The following is a 23195-nucleotide window of genomic DNA, read 5'->3' on the forward strand; positions in this document are numbered from 1 at the left end:
CAAATACTGATGGAATTCGTCTTTAAAAAAAGTTCTGGGATTTAAAAAAGTGACGAAATCATTTTCGTGATAATCAAAATATCAAAGCCACATCGGGCTATCTGCCAAGTCCACCGAGGGGAATCGAACCCCTGATTTTAGCGCTGTAAATCCTTAGACTTACCGCTGTACTAGCGGGGGACGTCTTTAAAGCTACAACCAGTTAAAAGTTTCCAATTGACTGAACTAAACCATGATGAACTACGAAAATCGATGCTACTTAAGTTAAAGTGAAAACAAAAAACATTGCCCGCTATCGAATGAGTCAAAAAACCTTATTTTTTTTTTCTTTTGGCACCTTACAGCGCCACCTCAAATTCAAGTTCAACAACAAGTTTACTCGGTCACTCTTGGCAACAAACTGGAACTCTCGTGTCTTGCCACGGGCGACCTTCCAATGGATATCTACTGGACCAAAGATGGTGGACGTGATGGAAGTTACATACTGAAACCTAACGGAAGGTAAGGGTAATTGTTTATCTTGGATACTTAGAATGAGATATAAAGTATTACATTAATTTCATCAGAGGTTAACTTCCATGTCACTTTTGGGACTGCACTTCATATCTGCTTTAAAAATGGTATAACCTATTGCAATTGCCCCACCTTGTTATTTCCATATTAGATGACATTGTTATGAAGAACTTCAACGTAACGTACTTAATATAAAATAACACGATATAAAAAAAATGTCGTCTCGGGTTAAGTGTACACTAAGCGTGTAGTCCTATTCCTAACTTTAGTGTGTTAAGTTAACGTTGCCAAATTTGTTACTGATTAAACGAATCCATGAACCATGACATGATCGGACGATATAAATAGACTTAAATATATAATTATGAATTTCTGTCGGTATTAATGTGCGTTTGTAAAACACTAAATCATTTTAAAATTACTCTTTCTTCAACTTTTCAAAGTTTTATTAAGTTTTCCACTTCAAGATTGTGTCTTATCATGAGAAAATGCCCAATTTTGAATTTTGACCCTGTAAAACTGTTTTCTCCTCGTAACAGAGAGGAAATCTGTTGTCTAATCAACACATAGCTAAATTCAATTAAAAGTAGAATACTTTGACAGGTTTGGGTTAGGAAAACAACAAATATTGTCTTCAAAATAAAGTTGACGATGTTTAGAAGGTGTAAATCATCCAAACACAAGCATGGAACGTGGGATTATTCTCTTAAGTGGAGGGGCATTGTTTGGTATTTAAGGGTGCTTCCATCTAGTGTCGAATATCTAAATTAAGTTTAAAGACGAAAAAACGTTTTGAACAGACCATTTATAAATACCGTTTTAATTGTGATTGCCGTCTGTCTACATATAATTGTCTTCAAATAAATATTAAGCGAAATACCTTTGCTCAGAGATGATGGTTTTCCTGTTAATGTAGTTGTAAATGATCATAATAATAAAGAAACTTGATACCTTTACCTGTTATCAATATTCTTTGAAATATTTTCATTGAACAACGATTCGGCCATTTGACCGCGTCAAGCGTTCGTTAATAAGCCATTAACCTAAGATCTTTTCTCGCGGATATCTTGTACACAAAAAGTTGCACATTATAAATATTTTAACAGGGTTGTCAATAGTAAGGTTTATTATTATTTCCCTTTTATTTAAACATAAGTGACTCAGGCTAAAGTGCAGCCATTCATATTCAATAGTATAAGATATCTTATAACTGTATAGTACCGATGACTCAATTATGTATCATTAATTTAACAGTGTGTGTGTGTGTAATATTATTTAAATGATATGCGTGAAATTAACGATATTTTCGGTTTACCAATGTTTTATTATCTCTAACAGTTTCTAAACTGTTAATAAAACTTCGTAAGACTAGGATCAAACCAGACATCTTCCCCTTTTGTAGATATACGTTAAAAAGCACGTGTGAAATGTATTAAGATTATAGGAAAGAACTCTTGGATTTCTGTAAATAACTTTGGAGTGTTCGAGTGATTTGCTGTTCTCATAGTTTGTATGTTACTTTTCCAGGTATATATTTGAAGAGAAAAATGGAGACAATTTTAATGAGTCAATTTTGTTCATTGCTGTAAGTGAGCGAAACGACACGGATAGGTTTAGCTGTCACGTGACAAATAAATATGGCAACGCCACTGCGAATTTTCAGGTGATTGTACAGGGTGAGTGAGAGTTTAACTTTTATATAAATTTAATTTTCCTTTTTACCGTTTTTAATACTTGGCATTTCGAATGATTTATATTCATGTTGAACAGCTAAAAACATTACTCTGATCAACGTTATTTTCAGTTGAGTTGAAAAGCACATTTACGCTGAACGACAACAAAAAACCTGATATGAAGATAATAGACTTTTGTCTATAGTAATTGGTTTGTAATATTTTATATTGTTCATAGATGGCAGGACTGTACTTTTTTATATAAAGAAGTTTCTGGATGAGCATAACAATGAACAAATGTTTCTTTTGAGTTTCGCACATCTGTGCTAGTCGTCCCTAATTTAGCAGTGTAAGATTAGAGGGAAGGCAGCTAGTCATCACCACCCACCGCCAACTCTTGGGCTACCCTTTTACCAACGAATAGTGGGATTGACTGTGTCATTATAACGTTCCCACGGCTGAAAGGGCGAGCATGTTTGGCACGACGAGGATGCGAACCCGCGACCTTCAGATTACGAGTCGCACGCCTTAACACGCTTGGCCATGCCGGATCCTATGAACAAACCTGAAACGGATAGGAGTTTTTTAGTTCACAGTAGAGGTAATTTTGGAACTCTAAGCTATTAAATAGATCAGGTGGAACATATCGGAACCTTTCTTCCTCAGGTCAACTTGCATTTCTCCAGGTTTTAATACGTAAACATCTTATCAAATACGAACCTGTATAAAAACTAGAACACTGGCACTTAAATTCACATACAGAAAGGTTTCAAATGAAACATCTTATTTAACTTTGAATTTTGCACACTTTAACAAATTTGAACTTCAGTGACAACTACTTCATGTTGTTGTATGCGAACTTCAGTAGCGGTTGGTTCATTATATTATGATCATTATTTTGAAAATAACATTGAACAGTTGTCAGCCATCCATATAATAAAAGTAGAATTTGACAATCGTATCCTGTTGACGAAAAGCATCGTTACGAAATGTCCACATAGTATTTATTTATTGAAACAGTCTAGTCGTGAAACGAATGTAAAACGTTAAATGTGTCAATAGAAGTCAATGACACCTGGAATTCGATGACATCGTGACACATGCAAATGTTGCTTTTCCGTTTATAATATTTCTTAATTATAGAGAAATCTGGCACTAACTCCAGGAGCTATAAAAGAAATGCATTATAACCTGACACGTGACTTTACCAATATAACAATTGTCTTCACGTAACTGGTGTGTGACTAATTCAAATCTGTAGCTTTTCCACTATTTTACCGGGAGAAGGAATACATGGTAACCACAGTTTTGTATTTCATCGAAGACGAAGAAATAATAATGAATTATGTGATTTAACGAAAACAATGTACTAACTACACAGGCCTGCGGTGGTTTTATTGTTATTATATTTTTTACGTGTTCAACAGTAATTCCTATACACTGAATCTGAAAATGACATTCATTTTTCTCCATCACTTACAGATATTTCACAAAACGGCATAACACAACATAAAAGAAAAACAAGACGTAGTTTTGAGACAAAAAGACGTAAATTTCACAAAAACATTAGGATAAATAAGGTTGCATATTTAACGTCAATGTTCTTCCATCTTCTTCATTTTGATTGTATTTTTTGTTAAAATAAGAATAAAAAATTTCATTGTGATAAAATAATAATTTGATCTAAGTAAGATTCATTTTTTCTTAATTTGTCAAAATCAAAAATCTTTATATGATGTTAAAAAAATGAATATTATTTTCGAAATCTGCATAACTGAGTTATAGAAAATCCGTTATTAAAAACCAAATAAATTTTTATTAAGTTCAATTTCATAGGTATGTGCTGTGCAGACAACAAATTGATGTCAAGTCTATCCTATACCTGGCCCGGCATGGCCAGGTGGTTAAGGCACTCAACTCATAATCCGAGAGTCGTGGGATCGAATCCCTGTCACACCAAACATGCTCGCCCTTTCAACCGTGGGTGCATTATAATGTGACAGTCAATCCCACTATTCGTTCGTAAAAGAGTAGCTCAAGAATTGACGGTGGGTGGTGATGACTAGCTGTCTTCCCTCTAGTCTTACACTGCTAAATTATGGACGGCTAGCGCAGATAGCCCTCGTGTAGCTTTGCGTGAAATTCAAAACTATCATATGCCGTAACAATATCTCGAACAAACTGAATATTAAATTACCTTATACATATTGAGAACTGTAATTTCTGTCCGAACGTTCATTTGTGTACAGTTTGAAAAGCTGTGCACGCAGGCAAACCTCAAAATTCACTTCTGAAATGACGGGAGAACAGGCATGAATAATATTGATGTCAAATTTTATTTTTTTAAGTAGGTTATTCTACAGTAAATGGTTGGGAACAGATCAAACTGCCATTCATTCACATTTCAATATGTGACGTCACTTAAATAATAAAAATATAAGCTTACTGTATATTACTGAGTAGCTCTTAGCAAAACTGAAATGTTCAACAATGACTTTTCACACTGTAACTCAGAGCTTTGACTGTGAGTGAAAGCAATAGTACAGCACTGTTATCCATGAAATAATTTAAATTCATATATTAACTTTAAACTTTTCCCGTCACTATTGACGGGTACTTTTACAAGTTACATATAAAATATATGACACTTAAAGTAAAAAAAAATAAACTGGAAAAGTATATTAATTAGTTAATTGTACATTTTTTATCTTCAGGCTGTATTTGAATATAAGTATACTGAGAAACAGATCTCTACCAACATGTAGTTGTGAAACGGATCTGCGGATGGATTATTACCTTTATTTTTAGAGATCGTAAATAGTAACATTTTACTTTTTTACTTAATCTTCGGTTTCAAGAAGTTTATGGATACAACAGTGTCTTTACAGAGGCACCAGGAGTGCCATCTGGTGTCAGGATTGTGAATAAAACGGGGAGATCATTAACCTTAACGTGGGTCGAACCTCTAAACGGCCATAGTCCCATCACTAGATACCACATTCAATACCAGCAACAGGATTCAGGTATGTTGATAATAATTCTTACTTCTGGTCAAATTATATACTTTTCTAATTTAGTAAAGTCAGTTAACGTTGCATCTATTTCAGTATTACTGTAGACAGATGTATTATAAATAAAGTTGTATCTATTTTAATATTAATGTAGACAGTTGTATTATAAATAACGTTGCATCTATTGTAGTATTACTGTAGACAGATGTCTTATAAATAAGTTTGTATCCATTTCAATATCACTGTAAATGAATTGATAGTCCTGTACAAAAGTGTTAGGACAACAGAATACTTTGTTATTCTTTCCATTTTATGAGGTTAAATTTTCCTTGCAATTATAGAATATAATTTTCAACACTGTGGTAATACTTCACTGAATGTTGACAACTGAATGAACCAGGGTGAGAATACCTATCATTCTTTAGACTTCCCATATACTTGTACCAAGTGTGTGTCATAACAGTTTTGCTTGAATAAACATACTGATCAAATGAAGGGTCTGAAATAACTGTCGTGGTAAGCCCATGAAGTGTCTTAACTATACAGAAAGAAGATACCAAGGAGTTAGCATATGGTACAGGTATGTTAGAAGAAATAAATTTAATAGCACTCTACAAATAAACCTTGATGAAAACAATGTTTACCATTATATATATTAAGTTTTGTTGTTATGTTATGTCCCTAAACGTGTAGAGAATTATCAGTAGAGCAGAGAGTTGACATAAAAGCTTTACGTGATGCTGGTTGGATTCTCTGACAAATTGGTGTAGACTTGAAATGCTCCCCAAACACTATCAAGTACACCCTAGATTAGCAGGCCAAGACAGATAAATTAGAAAACAGAAAAGAAGGAGTCAAAACACCTAAACCCAGTAACACTGAAGTTAAGTATCTTTGTTTATGAAGCCTTCAGGACAGAAGGAAGACTGTCACTGACCTCAAGCATGAGATAAACAACCATGCAGTAAATGACAGACAGTGATCCGTCATGGTATACCAAGTGGTATGTGTATCATTGATAAAGGATTCTACTACTAAGAAGATAATGATCCTAAACACTATTCCAACTTATGCAGAAATTACTTAGCTAATAAAGAAGCTATTGGAGTCATTCAGATGAGGCAATGGTCATATGATGCAGTGGTCCTCAAAGAGCCCCTATCTTAACCCAATTGAACGTATCTAGGATTTGATAGATAAAAAACTTGACAGAGCAAAATTTACTTCCGAAGAAATTTTATGGGAGTGTACTAGAAACATTTGAAGTGTAATCACTCTATATATGTTACAACAACGTCTGAAAGACAGTCTGTTGTTATTAAAAGAAAAGAGAAACACACAAGATATTAACTGTTTGCTGAACTCAAGCACTTCCACTGAGTTTCTGTTGCACTAAATATGAAGATTAATACAATGTTGATGTATCATCTGTGATTTACCTTCCATTGTTCTTTGAAAGTAGCCTAAAATCTAATTTTTGACTTTGTCCCAACACATTTGCACACTACTGTATCTTAAGTAACGTTTTGATATTACTGTGGACAGATGTTTTTTTCATAAATAAATTTGTATCCATTTTAATATTTTAAAATGTGTGTAAATTAAAGTATTCTGTTTTTCTGTATGTGAAGAATGCTTTTATTTCATCTCACCCCTATTTAACTTAAACACTCTGGATACGTCTAGGTGCCTGGAAGAAATTTATTGTAACATCCAATAGAAACATGGCTGTCATAGACGGTCTACTTCCAGCAAGTGTCTACAGTTTTCGTGTTTCTGCTGAAAATTCTATAGGGCGTAGCAACTACAGTCTAATTATTAATGGAGAAACAGACGAAGAAGGTAGCTCTGTATTTTAAACTAGTTTATTGTTGTAACCGAAACTTAGAGTATGTGCTCTGTGCCTAATAATTATATAAAGTAAACAGCCAAGAGGTGTAAATTATTTGAGGAATTTTATTAGAAACATAATTTAATATTTAATAGCTTATCACTAGCTTACCTTCCATTAACTTGCATATCATTGCCTGTTTACACTGAGAACTCTAATGAATCGATAAATCATTATTTGTTTACAGTGAGGACTCTGATAAGTTGACAAATAATTTCGTGTTTGCAGTGAGGCCTCTAATGAACTTACCTGTGGTTATCTGCTTATAGTGAGGCTTTTAGTGAACTGACAGTAAAACCACTAACATTTCTACTTCGGATATTCTAAATAATTCATTCATTTAATCGTCAAGATTCAAAGAAAATTAATTCCCAGATTTGTACCGACTGATTTCTTACCACGTAGTCCAGAAATATCCACGAAGATTTTCTTTTCCAGTGCCTGGAGCGCCACCTCTGAACGTGAAAGTAGTAGCTACAGGACCAAATTCAATCAAAGTGACATGGGAGGTAAGATAAAGTTGGATTTTATTTCTCTATATTTCTAAGCTTTTAGTCAACAAAACGACGTTGCCACAACGTAATTTAAAATCCAACAATAAATGCAAGTCACGTATATTTATTTATTTATGTCCTTTAGTAAGTTTACTGGAGTAGAGACGCATGTTTAGTTCACAACTGAGCCAAACAGCAATGAACAGTAAATTTTTTTTTTATTTTCCAGTTCATAATAAATAAAGGAATTACATATTTAATGACAACAGAAATAATAACTCTTTTCATATTCTACGTAACTAATAAGAGGTTTATTATCATATGTTTTTAATTTTTTTTTACATTTGTTGTATATGCTCGCACCTCGTTGCTTATTTGGCTGTTCGTTATGACGACCTCTAGCCTCCACGTCTGGAACTATGGAACGGTTCAATTAAAGGATACTATATCGGTTACACATTGGTAACATCATCAGAGCCTACGATGTACAAGACTGTCGAACTGAAAAGTAAAGCCATGAACCTAGAGTCTCACTTGACGAACCTGCTTCGTTCCCAGTTCTATTCTGTCTCAGTCCAGGCGTTCAATAACAAAGGACCTGGGCCTATTTCTGATAGGGTGACCGTCAAGACTCTTGCTGATGGTAGGTCATACATATTAATGGCAGCAGAATAGCTTAGAAAAAGCTTATAAGAGTTAATAACTGCTCTTAAGAGGATTTCTAACTGCTTTATTAAGATTGTTTTTTTTAAGTTTAAGGTCAACGAGTTGAAGTTTTGAAAAAAAAATCTCTGTTATCACCACTTTATGATAAATAATAATAGTTCGTAAGGAAGAACTAGTATAGACCCATGAATAATTAACAAGACTTATATTAAAACTCAAAGAATCTTTCTTCGTAACATTTTAGTCCCTCCTACGGCGCCACAACTGAAAGTTGCTTCGACTACAGCGACATCTATAACCTTTAGCTGGAGTCATCGAAGAACATTTGGTAGCCCAGTGACTGGTAAGAACTTTTTTTAACTAGGCTTAAAACAAGATGAAAATTTAAGTACAGCCACTTAAACAGTGACACCGGAATAAGACAAAACCATTGGCCCAGGAAAATAAATGTATAACAACGACCCCTATGGAAGATGTCTAGTGGCCGCCATGTTTATTATTTATTGAGCTCCAGATCTTTCTTTACAAGGAAAAAAAAAAATGATTATTTCAAAGATAAAATGTATTTACTTTATGACACTTTTTTTTTCTTAATGAGATTATTTACTTCTATTGTGATAATAAATTAATGTTTCGCTAGTATGTTTGTTTGTTTTTGAATTTCACGCAAAGCTACACAAAAGCTATTTGCGCTAGCCGTCCATAATTTAGCAGTGTAAGACAGGAGAGAAGGCAGCTAGTCATCACCACTCACCGCCAACTCGTGGGCTACTCTTTTACCAACGAATAGTGGGATTGAACGTCACATTATAACGCCTCTACGACTGAAAGGGCGAGCACGTTTGGTATGACGGAGATTTAAACCCTCGACCCTCAGATTACAAGTCGAGTGCCCTAACCACCTGACCATGCCGGGCCAAACAATAAATAAAATCAACTTATCATCGGTTATATTTAATAAACTTTACTTTATACTGCGTATAATCAAAATACGTACTTTAAAATGTTTTACAACGAGAAGAAAGGTATATCAAAACATTAAAACCTACAGAATCTTTTATTTCTGTTTGATCTTTAAGATCGACTCATTAGAAAATTCAAGGTGAAGAAGTGAGTCAGTACTGACCTGTATATGCTAACGATTGTGAGGGATACCCCCCAAACAAACTGTTTTTTTTTCTTCTACACAAGTAATTTGATTAATATGTTTGAAAATTAAGTGCTTATTACAAAATGATATTCACACGGTTGTATAGTGATGGTTGTTCGGTTTCTCTGGATACGCTCATTTATAAATATGACATAGCTTTTGAGTTTGGTATCTTAATATGGACTTAGTGAGGTTGACGTGTCTGCCCTCTCTTGTAATTGGTTCCTGTTTCTGCAGAGGCTTTCAGCAGTATTATATCGTTTGCGTTATACTCCCTAGTGGCACAGAGGCATGTCTGCGGACTCCAACCACTAAAAACCGGGTTTTGATATCAATGGAGACCATTGTGGCATTAACTTTATTTTAACAAGCATTTGGGTTTTAATCATTTTAAAATATTTATATTACATTTTTTAGCAATATTGTTTTATTTACATTTTATTTTATAACGATATATAATGCTTTATTATCAAACTATACGGCGCACTGTTATCCCTAAAGTCATTTTGATATTTCAAAATAAAGTAATTCGAGTTACTATTGATAAGAGTGTGTTTGTGTGTTTTCTTATAGCAGAGCCACATCGGGCTATCTGCTGTGTCTGTCGAGGGGAATCGAACCCCATGATTTCAGCGTTGTAAATCCGTAGACTTACCGCTGTATTAGCGGGGGTCATCGATAAGAGTTTTTATATGTTTTTTTAGAATTAAGCACAAAGCTACTCAATGGGCTATCTGTGCTCTGCCCACCACGGGTATCGAAACCCGGTTTTTAGTGTGTAAGTCCGCAGACATACCACTGTGCCACTCATCGATAAGAGACCCATTGACTAAAATAAAATCATATTTTGTGTTATATAATCTCTTCTCTCAAGTTATTGGTATTGTTTCTTATTGTACTTTTATTTAATGTTTCGAACTTAGTGGTGTAGCCCAATTCTGTGGGAATGCAAATAATTTCATTCTTGAAATTTTTTGTACGAAATATTCTACCTGGCCTTACCCAAGTGGTTCGGAGGTTGCGAGCTCAAATTCCCGTCCCATAACACATGTTTAGACGTGGGATCATTATAATACTTATTTTGTTAATTCTACCACACGTCCATTCAGTGTGCTAAGAGGCCCAGCATGACAAGGTGGTTAAGGGGCTCGACTAGTAATCTGAGGGTCTCGGGTTCGAATCCCCGTCACGCCAAACATGCTTGCCCTTTCAGCCGTGGGGGCGTTACAACGTTACGATCAATCCCACTAGTCGTTGGTAAAATAACAACCAAAGAGTTGGCTGAGTGTGGTGTTGACTAACTACCTTAGATCTAGTCTTTCTCTTCTAAATTAGGGACGGCTAGCGCAGATAGCCCTCGTGTAGCTTGACGCGAAATTAAAAAACAAAAACAAAAACGTGTATGAAATTTTCACTTTCTGGTCCTAGATTATGTACTGTACTACCGAGAAGAAAACAAGAACTGGGTCGAGAATACACTGAAGTCAAAGATTGCAGATCAGACCTACACGCTTAGTGGACTTGAATGTGGCACGAGGTATAAATTATACATGGTGTCAACCAACAGCGTTGGTCGAAGTGAACCAAGTGAAATTATATCAGTGCGGACACATGGTGCTGGTGAGTAAAAACTACTACAAGACAGATGTTTGTATTTACAGCATTACTAACTGGTGTGCTTGTTTATAATAAAGGATGGGAAGCTGTGTTTCTATTTGTCTTATTATTAACATAATAAAAATTAAAATACAAATAAAAACTTAAATGTAACGATACTGAAAAGAAAGACATACTGATTTCAATAATGCTATCAATATGAAAGTATATGGGGGGCCCAACCCCCTTCATAATCTTCCTTATGTCATCTTGTATCACTGTGTGAAGTTGTGCAGATCTGGTAGTTCTCCAAAATTTTATATAAAATTAAATGGGGGTACGACCCCCCTTGTGGTCTTCCTTATGTCCTCCTGCATCACCGTGTCAAGTTTGGTGCTGATTGATTAACAAATGTGGAAATGTTAAAGGAACAGACAATATAAATATATACACACATATATTGATGTTTATTTATAAAGTTGAAAAACCATGAAATACCAAACCACAAAAACAAAGAAAGAAACTTATTATAAAGTCAATTTGAATAGTAGGACCTGTACATTTAACGCTTTATATATTTCTATACTGCAAACGTGTATGGTAAACCATATTAGTTTCCTTATAAAAAAGAAACAACCAAAAACAAGGTTAAAATACTCTAACACTTTTACAAAGTTAGTAAAACTTTTGTTCTGTTAGGTCTGTTTTTACATGTTTGTAACTATTTCAATTGATTGTGCAAGATAGTTCATATATTTAAATCCTTAGTAATGTCAAAATCACGTTTTATAAATTAAAAGAATAAAGAAAACGGGTAGAACTGAGCCTACAATATTTATAGTTGAAGGATATGTGTAGATGTTGCAAGCCAAGAGAGCTTAGCGAGATATTTTGAATGCTCAGTAATATCTAATATAATTTGCTGAACTCGGAATCACATGTTACGGAGTAGAAAGTCCAATTTAGGGAAATTCTGCTTTGTCTACGAGCTCAGCAAAGATTGTATACGTTTCATGATTTTAGCTTCAGCTCGGTCCTATTGTAAAGCTCTGAATCTCGAATATGGTGAGCCTGCTTCGAATCCGTGCGATACCATAAAATATTTCCCCCGCTTTAAGCTGTGGGTGGATGATAAGTGTGATAGTCAATCGCTTAGGTAATATGGTGTGCTGACTTGTTGCCTACTTTCTGGTCAGTAGTTCTTAAAGTTAATAAGTAATGTCACCAGTTGTTAAAACATTTTATCAATATGGGTGATATGGTGTGCTGACTTGTTGCCTACTTTCTGGTCAGTAGTTCTTAAAGTTAATAAGTAATGTCACCAGTTGTTAAAACATTTTATCAATATGGGTGATATGGTGTGCTGACTTGTTGCCTACTTTCTGGTCAGTAGTTCTTAAAGTTAATAAGTAATGTCACCAGTTGTTAAAACATTTTATCAATATGGGTGATATGGTGTGCTGACTTGTTGCCTACTTTCTGGTCAGTAGTTCTTAAAGTTAATAAGTAATGTCACCAGTTGTTAAAACATTTTATCAATATGGGTGATATGGTGTGCTGACTTGTTGCCTACTTTCTGGTCAGTAGTTCTTAAAGTTAATAAGTAATGACACCAGTTGTTAAAACATTTTATCAATATGGGTGATATGGTGTGCTGACTTGTTGCCTACTTTCTGGTCAGTAGTTCTTAAAGTTAATAAGTAATGTCACCAGTTGTTAAAACATTTTATCAATATGGGTGATATGGTGTGCTGACTTGTTGCCTACTTTCTGGTCAGTAGTTCTTAAAGTTAATAAGTAATGTCACCAGTTGTTAAAACATTTTATCAATATGGGTGATATGGTGTGCTGACTTGTTGCCTACTTTCTGGTCAGTAGTTCTTAAAGTTAATAAGTAATGTCACCAGTTGTTAAAACATTTTATCAATATGGGTGATATGGTGTGCTGACTTGTTGCCTACTTTCTGGTCAGTAGTTCTTAAAGTTAATAAGTAATGTCACCAGTTGTTAAAACATTTTATCAATATGGGTGATATGGTGTGCTGACTTGTTGCCTACTTTCTGGTCAGTAGTTCTTAAAGTTAATAAGTAATGTCACCAGTTGTTAAAACATTTTATCAATATGGGTGATATGGTGTGCTGACTTGTTGCCTACTTTCTGGTCAGTAGTTCTTAAAGTTAATAAGTAATGTCACCAGTTGTTAAAACATTTTATCAATATGGGTGATATGGTGTGCTGACTTGTTGCCTACTTTCTGGTCAGTAGTTCTTAAAGTTAATAAGTAATGTCACCAGTTGTTAAAACATTTTATCAATATGGGTGATATGGTGTGCTGACTTGTTGCCTACTTTCTGGTCAGTAGTTCTTAAAGTTAATAAGTAATGTCACCAGTTGTTAAAACATTTTATCAATATGGGTGATATGGTGTGCTGACTTGTTGCCTACTTTCTGGTCAGTAGTTCTTAAAGTTAATAAGTAATGTCACCAGTTGTTAAAACATTTTATCAATATGGGTGATATGGTGTGCTGAGTTGTTGCCTACTTTCTGGTCAGTAGTTCTTAAAGTTAATAAGTAATGTCACCAGTTGTTAAAACATTTTATCAATATGGGTGATATGGTGTGCTGACTTGTTGCCTACTTTCTGGTCAGTAGTTCTTAAAGTTAATAAGTAATGTCACCAGTTGTTAAAACATTTTATCAATATGGGTGATATGGTGTGCTGACTTGTTGCCTACTTTCTGGTCAGTAGTTCTTAAAGTTAATAAGTAATGTCACCAGTTGTTAAAACATTTTATCAATATGGGTGATATGGTGTGCTGACTTGTTGCCTACTTTCTGGTCAGTAGTTCTTAAAGTTAATAAGTAATGTCACCAGTTGTTAAAACATTTTATCAATATGGGTGATATGGTGTGCTGACTTGTTGCCTACTTTCTGGTCAGTAGTTCTTAAAGTTAATAAGTAATGTCACCAGTTGTTAAAACATTTTATCAATATGGGTGATATGGTGTGCTGACTTGTTGCCTACTTTCTGGTCAGTAGTTCTTAAAGTTAATAAGTAATGTCACCAGTTGTTAAAACATTTTATCAATATGGGTGATATGGTGTGCTGACTTGTTGCCTACTTTCTGGTCAGTAGTTCTTAAAGTTAATAAGTAATGTCACCAGTTGTTAAAACATTTTATCAATATGGGTGATATGATGTGCTGACTTGTTGCCTACTTTCTGGTCAGTAGTTCTTAAAGTTAATAAGTAATGTCACCAGTTGTTAAAATATTTTATCAATATGGGTGATATGGTGTGCTGACTTGTTGCCTACTTTCTGGTCAGTAGTTCTTAAAGTTAATAAGTAATGTCACCAGTTGTTAAAACATTTTATCAATATGGGTGATATGGTGTGCTGAGTTGTTGCCTACTTTCTGGTCAGTAGTTCTTAAAGTTAATAAGTAATGTCACCAGTTGTTAAAACATTTTATCAATATGGGTGATATGGTGTGCTGACTTGTTGCCTACTTTCTGGTCAGTAGTTCTTAAAGTTAATAAGTAATGTCACCAGTTGTTAAAACATTTTATCAATATGGGTGATATGGTGTGCTGACTTGTTGCCTACTTTCTGGTCAGTAGTTCTTAAAGTTAATAAGTAATGTCACCAGTTGTTAAAACATTTTATCAATATGGGTGATATGGTGTGCTGACTTGTTGCCTACTTTCTGGTCAGTAGTTCTTAAAGTTAATAAGTAATGTCACCAGTTGTTAAAACATTTTATCAATATGGGTGATATGGTGTGCTGAGTTGTTGCCTACTTTCTGGTCAGTAGTTCTTAAAGTTAATAAGTAATGTCACCAGTTGTTAAAACATTTTATCAATATGGGTGATATGGTGTGCTGAGTTGTTGCCTACTTTCTGGTCAGTAGTTCTTAAAGTTAATAAGTAATGTCACCAGTTGTTAAAACATTTTATCAATATGGGTGATATGGTGTGCTGACTTGTTGCCTACTTTCTGGTCAGTAGTTCTTAAAGTTAATAAGTAATGTCACCAGTTGTTAAAACATTTTATCAATATGGGTGATATGGTGTGCTGACTTGTTGCCTACTTTCTGGTCAGTAGTTCTTAAAGTTAATAAGTAATGTCACCAGTTGTTAAAACATTTTATCAATATGGGTGATATGGTGTGCTGACTTGTTGCCTACTTTCTGGTCAGTAGTTCTTAAAGTTAATAAGTAATGTCACCAGTTGTTAAAACATTTTATCAATATGGGTGATATGGTGTGCTGACTTGTTGCCTACTTTCTGGTCAGTAGTTCTTAAAGTTAATAAGTAATGTCACCAGTTGTTAAAACATTTTATCAATATGGGTGATATGGTGTGCTGACTTGTTGCCTACTTTCTGGTCAGTAGTTCTTAAAGTTAATAAGTAATGTCACCAGTTGTTAAAACATTTTATCAATATGGGTGATATGGTGTGCTGACTTGTTGCCTACTTTCTGGTCAGTAGTTCTTAAAGTTAATAAGTAATGTCACCAGTTGTTAAAACATTTTATCAATATGGGTGATATGGTGTGCTGACTTGTTGCCTACTTTCTGGTCAGTAGTTCTTAAAGTTAATAAGTAATGTCACCAGTTGTTAAAACATTTTATCAATATGGGTGATATGGTGTGCTGACTTGTTGCCTACTTTCTGGTCAGTAGTTCTTAAAGTTAATAAGTAATGTCACCAGTTGTTAAAACATTTTATCAATATGGGTGATATGGTGTGCTGACTTGTTGCCTACTTTCTGGTCAGTAGTTCTTAAAGTTAATAAGTAATGTCACCAGTTGTTAAAACATTTTATCAATATGGGTGATATGGTGTGCTGACTTGTTGCCTACTTTCTGGTCAGTAGTTCTTAAAGTTAATAAGTAATGTCACCAGTTGTTAAAACATTTTATCAATATGGGTGATATGGTGTGCTGAGTTGTTGCCTACTTTCTGGTCAGTAGTTCTTAAAGTTAATAAGTAATGTCACCAGTTGTTAAAACATTTTATCAATATGGGTGATATGGTGTGCTGACTTGTTGCCTACTTTCTGGTCAGTAGTTCTTAAAGTTAATAAGTAATGTCACCAGTTGTTAAAACATTTTATCAATATGGGTGATATGGTGTGCTGACTTGTTGCCTACTTTCTGGTCAGTAGTTCTTAAAGTTAATAAGTAATGTCACCAGTTGTTAAAACATTTTATCAATATGGGTGATATGGTGTGCTGACTTGTTGCCTACTTTCTGGTCAGTAGTTCTTAAAGTTAATAAGTAATGTCACCAGTTGTTAAAACATTTTATCAATATGGGTGATATGGTGTGCTGACTTGTTGCCTACTTTCTGGTCAGTAGTTCTTAAAGTTAATAAGTAATGTCACCAGTTGTTAAAACATTTTATCAATATGGGTGATATGGTGTGCTGACTTGTTGCCTACTTTCTGGTCAGTAGTTCTTAAAGTTAATAAGTAATGTCACCAGTTGTTAAAACATTTTATCAATATGGGTGATATGGTGTGCTGAGTTGTTGCCTACTTTCTGGTCAGTAGTTCTTAAAGTTAATAAGTAATGTCACCAGTTGTTAAAACATTTTATCAATATGGGTGATATGGTGTGCTGACTTGTTGCCTACTTTCTGGTCAGTAGTTCTTAAAGTTAATAAGTAATGTCACCAGTTGTTAAAACATTTTATCAATATGGGTGATATGGTGTGCTGAGTTGTTGCCTACTTTCTGGTCAGTAGTTCTTAAAGTTAATAAGTAATGTCACCAGTTGTTAAAATATTTTATCAATATGGGTGATATGGTGTGCTGAGTTGTTGCCTACTTTCTGGTCAGTAGTTCTTAAAGTTAATAAGTAATGTCACCAGTTGTTAAAACATTTTATCAATATGGGTGATATGGTGTGCTGAGTTGTTGCCTACTTTCTGGTCAGTAGTTCTTAAAGTTAACAAGTAATGTCACCAGTTGTTAAAACATTTTATCAATATGGGTAATATGATGTGCTGAGTTGTTGCCTACTTTCTGGTCAGTAGTTCTTAAAGTTAATAAGTAATGTCACCAGTTGTTAAAACATTTTATCAATATGGGTAATATGGTGTGCTGACTTGTTGCCTACTTTCTGGTCAGTAGTTCTTAAAGTTAATAAGTAATGTCACCAGTTGTTAAAACATTTTATCAATATGGGTGATATGGTGTGCTGACTTGTTGCCTACTTTCTGGTCAGTAGTTCTTAAAGTTAATAAGTAATGTCACCAGTTGTTAAAACATTTTATCAATATGGGTGATATGGTGTGCTGAGTTGTTGCCTACTTTCTGGTCAGTAGTTCTTAAAGTTAATAAGTAATGTCACCAGTTGTTAAAACATTTTATCAATATGGGTGATATGGTGTGCTGACTTGTTGCCTACTTTCTGGTCAGTAGTTCTTAAAGTTAATAAGTAATGTCACCAGTTGTTAAAACATTTTATCAATATGGGTGATATGGTGTGCTGAGTTGTTGCCTACTTTCTGGTCAGTAGTTCTTAAAGTTAATAAGTAATGTCACCAGTTGTTAAAACATTTTATCAATATGGGTGATATGGTGTGCTGAGTTGTTGCCTACTTTCTGGTCAGTAGTTCTTAAAGTTAATAAGTAATGTCACCAGTTGTTAAAACATTTTATCAATATGGGTGATATGGTGTGCTGAGTTGTTGCCTACTTTCTGGTCAGTAGTTCTTAAAGTTAATAAGTAATGTCACCAGTTGTTAAAACATTTTATCAATATGGGTAATATGATGTGCTGAGTTGTTGCCTACTTTCTGGTCAGTAGTTCTTAAAGTTAATAAGTAATGTCACCAGTTGTTAAAACATTTTATCAATATGGGTAATATGGTGTGCTGACTTGTTGCCTACTTTCTGGTCAGTAGTTCTTAAAGTTAATAAGTAATGTCACCAGTTGTTAAAACATTTTATCAATATGGGTGATATGGTGTGCTGACTTGTTGCCTACTTTCTGGTCAGTAGTTCTTAAAGTTAATAAGTAATGTCACCAGTTGTTAAAACATTTTATCAATATGGGTGATATGGTGTGCTGACTTGTTGCCTACTTTCTGGTCAGTAGTTCTTAAAGTTAATAAGTAATGTCACCAGTTGTTAAAACATTTTATCAATGTGTAGCACTATACACCAACATATTTGAATATGTTAGTGTGACGGGAAATAAACTGTACTTAGTTTAAAACCAGCTACAGTCAAGTTGATCTAAAAAGTTGGTATCTTAAAAAAATTGAAGACGTTAATATATTTAGAAACGAATATAGTTACGCCGAAGTTTAGGCCTATTGTAACAATGATGCTCTGGTGGTGACCTCTGGGAAATCCATGCTCGTTTTTATTCTTTTATTCTATGTTTCAGTCGAATTATCTTTTACCTGATGTCATTTGTCTCTAATGAGTCAAGAATTATACCTGATAGGGCACGGCCAGGTGGGTTAAGGCGTTCGATTCGTAATCTGAGGGTCGCGGGTTCGAATTCCCGTCGCACCGAACGTGCTTGCCCTTTCAACCGTGGAGGCGTTATAATGTTTCGGTCAATCCCACTATTCGTTGGTAAAAGAGTAGCCCAAGAGTTGACGGTGGGTGGTGATGACTAGCTGCCTTCCCTCTAGTCCTACACTTCTAAATTAGACGGCTAGCACGAAATTCAAAAAACAACCAAACATAATTTACAAACTAGAAATAATTACAACTTTTATCAATACACCAAGAACCACAATTTAGAAGTTAGAAATAATTACATCTTTTATTAATAACTCAAGAATCACAAGTTACAAATAATAACAACTTTTATTAATACATCAAGAACCACAATTTAGAAGTTAGAAATAATTGCAACTTTTATTAATAAATCAAGAATCACAAGTTAGAAATAATAACAATTTTTATTAATACATCAAGAACCACAATTTAGAAGTTAGAAATAATTACAACTTTTATTAACAACTCAAGATTCACAAGTTAGAAATAATAACAACTTTTATTAATACATCAAAAATCACAATTTAGAAGTTAGAAATTATAACAACTTTTATTAATAAATCAAGAATCACAAGTTAGAAATGATTACATCTTTTATTATAATGAGTCAAGAATTATAATTTATACATTAGAAATAATTACATCTTTTATTATAATGAGTCAAGAATTATAATTTATACATTAGAAATAATTACATCTTTTATTATAATGAGTCAAGAATTATAATTTATACATTAGAAATAGTTACATCTTTTATTAAAATAAAAATATGTTCTGCTTTTATCCAGCTCCTTTGTCTCCGACGAAAGAAGATTTTATATACAGAGATGTCACTTTTGTCAGGCTTAATTTATTCTCTTGGGAAACTGGTGGCTGTATTATCAAAGAATATTCTATAAAGATCCGGAGAAAACCCATGTCTCATTGGACAATACTGAGTGATCACGTGCCTTCTAACCAATCAGAATACGTGTTACGGCGTTTAACACCGGGAACTTGGTACGACCTTTTGGTAACCGCTTACAGCAGTGCAGGTGCAACCGAAGCTATGTATGAATTCCAAACATTTAACGTAACGTTTGAAGGTAAAATAAATGTTTAAATTATAAGTTGTTGATTTTTGTATAAATGCAACTGCTGTTTTAAATTTAATATTTATGGCTCTTTTAATACTCTGATGTTCTATTTCTGTCCTTTATATTTATTCAGAAAATTTGTTTCTCTTACGTTTATCTACTGTTTTCATGTTACTGATAATTCAGGGTTCGATCTGTGACAGATACAAGCAAATATACCTTTGTGTAAGTTGTTTGACAAAGAACGTTTTTGCTGTCTTGTGTTTTCGATTTTCAGTCATAGTACAGCTTCTTTATTATATTGTTTTCGTTCTTTTTTCACATTTGACATTTTTATTTCATTCATTTTGTTTAGTTCTGTAGTTTTTCTTCTGATCTTTCTCAACTCTTCACTCCACTTTCATTATTTTATTCTCAACTAAAACACAAACAAATAATATATCGAAAGACAGACAGTTACATCTGAGTTTAGGCCCAACAAATAAAAAAAATAGATAAAACATGTCTTTAATATAATTTTCTAAAGAATCTTAATTCCATCTTTCATAACTGGAATAAAGAGGGAAATAATTTTACAGACACACAAGTTATATACATATATATTTAGAAGCAGCTGTTCCAGATTTGTACACGGTCGTGCCTAAACCTGCACAGATGGAATCTGATTTTCCTCTTCTTCTGGACTTTACAATCATCGTTCCTGTTGTTACGTCTGTTGTCATCGTGATCATTATCATCATTGTTGGATGTCTCTTATATCGGCATCGGAATTCTCATTACAGTCCTAGCAGCGGTACGTAGTGCACGATCACTATTGTTTCGAGGATTATTATTTTGTTACTGTTTTTGCAATACGACTGAGCGTTCTTCTTATGGTAATGGTGATCCACATCCATTCTTGTACATATAAATGCATTGTAAAGGATTGTTCTAAACACAATAATGAAGTAAGGAACAACAATAACATTTAATTTTAGTAAATTAAATTGTCTCTCACCTAAAACTATATATTTGTTTGTTTAGAATAAAGCACAAAGCTACGCTATGGGCTACCTATGCTCTGCCCACCACGGGTATCTAAACCCGGTTTCTAGTGATGTGAGTCCGCAAACATACTGCTGTGTTACTGAGGCCCGACATGGCCAAGTGGTTAAGACACTCGACTCGTAATCTGAAGGTCACAGGTTCGAATCCGCGTCACACTAAACATGCCCTTTCAGCCATGGGAACGTTATAATGTGTCAGTCAATCCCACTATTTGTTGGGAAAAGAGTAGCTCAAGAGTTGACGGTGGGTGGTGATGACTAGCTGCCTTCCCTCTAGTCTTACACTGCTAAATTAGGGAGGAAGAGGTCAAATGTACCTGACCCTCCTGGGTATTTAACAACATCAATACCCAAATACCCACACAGTCAAACTTGGAACTTGAGAGAGCCAAGCTATATGAAAGGCCAAAGTATGTGTGTCACATCACGTTTGATTTCTCAGAGTAGGAGGAGTCGTGAAAACGCAAGTGCAGTTATCCAGATAGAATATTTAATTTACTGTCTGCCCATTGCAATCTTAATGACCGGGGTGCAAGAAGGTCGTGAAACCTTATATGTGTAGTGAGTGTTGGTATAATACGCCTAAAGTAAAGACGTAGTATGGAATCACCTAGCGTAGATTCAAGTGCACAAAATTGATCATGAAAGTAAAAATATCGGTTCAATTTTAAACTGAAATCATTTCTGAATTAAGATATTTTATAACATCACCACCGTTTTTAATACAAGTTAAACCTTTTTAATCAACAGAAACTCGAAACTAAGAGAACAACAAATTTTTGTTTCAGTTTTGTTGTCTGTACATTTCATTTTATACTTTCAGGAAACATACTGATTTTTACCAATATTTATTATATGAATACCCAACAAGTTCATTTCATGAATGATCTTAATTTTGATTAGCTCACAAAGGAAGTTATTGACGTTCTTGCTGCCTCGACTGCACTTTTCTGCCTCTTTGTTGGTCAATCAGGCTCGATTTCGCAAAATTTATTTATTTCAGTTAGCTATGAAATGTGAATATAGGGTATACTATGGGGTGGGTGTGGAAGTAATTGCCCCGTGGCCTAATGATTAGTTTTTCGGGATGTGAATCATAAGACTTAAAGTCCAAGCCTACGCTCTGCCGCTGAAAACGTTCTGTAAAAATTTAAGGCAGTTCCGTTATTTGGTTTAAACTATCAGTCAAGGCGGTGCTTAGTACTGACAGGTTGCCGTCTCTCTGGCCAGTAGTTCTAAATTAGATATGCCCTAGCTTGAACGTTGGACTTTCTGACCTGGCTGTTTCGCCTGTATGTCGGGAAACGTTGAAAATACTAAATACCTACTTCATCAAATTGATTATTTTGTAATATTCATATTTAAATATTTCTTGAACATATATTCCTTGCAAACATAATAATGCCTTAATTTCTCGGTTTTCTTGGAAGGTGATTTTTATGTTGAAGTGAAACTAGAATAATTTTCAAAAAATTAATTTTATCCTAATATAATTAGACAATTAGAATGTTGGGAAAATTAACGGAAAATTGAAATAAATAAGCAGAAGCTTTAATGAAGAAAAAAAATGGATCTGAAACTAATGAAAAATCAAATCTGTAAATTGTTTTTACCACTAGAGGGGTCTGGAAGCTCACAGTCCAAGATCAGACGAGGAATGGAAACCCTGGTTTTAAAAGAAATAGATGGCTCGAACGAGCAAGGTTGCTTAGCTACAGGAGTGTCAAGCGACGAAGGAACACAGCCATCGTCATCGTCAAATAGCCACTCACGTCCTGTTTTAGCTGGTATGATGTGTTTCAAATTTCAGTATGAATCACAGATATTACTCACAATTATATTTTACAAACGTATAACATGTATTCATTCTCACATTTCTATTTTACAATTATAAGCATACATTATAAATAATCTTTATCATTACTGATTTTTTTTATTATTTCTTATGCTAATTAAAATAAGTGATAAAAATATACGTTGGGTAGAAATGACAGTAAAACATAGGGAAAAAAAAAAATACGAAATGGACAGTCAACGCTTCGCACTCGTTGACTTGTCTGCATCATGGAAAAATACAAAAAATATACCTATGGCCCTGATGGAGGTAGAACAAAGACCAAGCAATATTAATTGCATATAAGTGAAATTCTAAATTTAATACATTATTTGTTAACTTGATTTAATAATAACTAATTGCGTGTAAAAGATTTACAAAGTAGGTTAGGAAAGTAAAACGACCTTAGCGAGTGCAGACTAGGCCTACCGTTTTCAGCATAGTCCAGTAAATGAATAGAAAGTAGTACATTAAATAAAGGTGTTAAAATATTTTTATTAGCGAAATTTCGAAGAATCGTTCTCTTGAAGGAGTGTTTTTTTTATGTTTTGTTGTCTTACATATCAGTTCTCTGATATGATTGTAAGCCTACTTGTGTACATCGCTTCCTTGTTCCTATGGCCAACTAAGGACCTCTACACGTGTTTTAAGCCTGATTCTCATATTTATAGTTTCATGTGATTTATTCACAGTGATGTAGTTTTTTGTTATTT

The 23195-nt window shown here is 34.1% G+C and overlaps 2 protein-coding genes across 6 annotated transcripts in view; both read left to right on the forward strand.

The window, feature by feature from the left end:
- The window catches only part of LOC143238019 (cell adhesion molecule Dscam1-like), a 257713-nt gene that overhangs the window by 71564 nt on the left and 162954 nt on the right, over positions 1 to 23195 (forward strand). The gene's annotated exons all lie outside the window — the stretch shown is intronic.
- Positions 1 to 23195, forward strand: part of LOC143238020 (cell adhesion molecule Dscam1-like) — a 30813-nt gene that overhangs the window by 1430 nt on the left and 6188 nt on the right. For 2 of the 3 annotated variants that reach the window (XM_076477899.1, XM_076477901.1), the window contains exons 2-12: positions 345 to 501; positions 2041 to 2189; positions 5075 to 5209; positions 6884 to 7039; positions 7527 to 7597; positions 7985 to 8225; positions 8493 to 8591; positions 10827 to 11018; positions 19315 to 19611; positions 20210 to 20395; positions 22268 to 22435. In XM_076477899.1, coding sequence (XP_076334014.1) covers positions 345 to 501; positions 2041 to 2189; positions 5075 to 5209; positions 6884 to 7039; positions 7527 to 7597; positions 7985 to 8225; positions 8493 to 8591; positions 10827 to 11018; positions 19315 to 19611; positions 20210 to 20395; positions 22268 to 22435 — 1851 coding nt within the window. The remainder of the gene's footprint in view (positions 1 to 344; positions 502 to 2040; positions 2190 to 5074; positions 5210 to 6883; positions 7040 to 7526; positions 7598 to 7984; positions 8226 to 8492; positions 8592 to 10826; positions 11019 to 19314; positions 19612 to 20209; positions 20396 to 22267; positions 22436 to 23195) is intronic. The other variant, XM_076477900.1, reaches the window with a different exon arrangement.

Source organism: Tachypleus tridentatus, chromosome 13 (genome assembly GCF_004210375.1).
Source record: "Tachypleus tridentatus isolate NWPU-2018 chromosome 13, ASM421037v1, whole genome shotgun sequence".
NCBI lineage: Eukaryota > Metazoa > Arthropoda > Merostomata > Xiphosura > Limulidae > Tachypleus > Tachypleus tridentatus.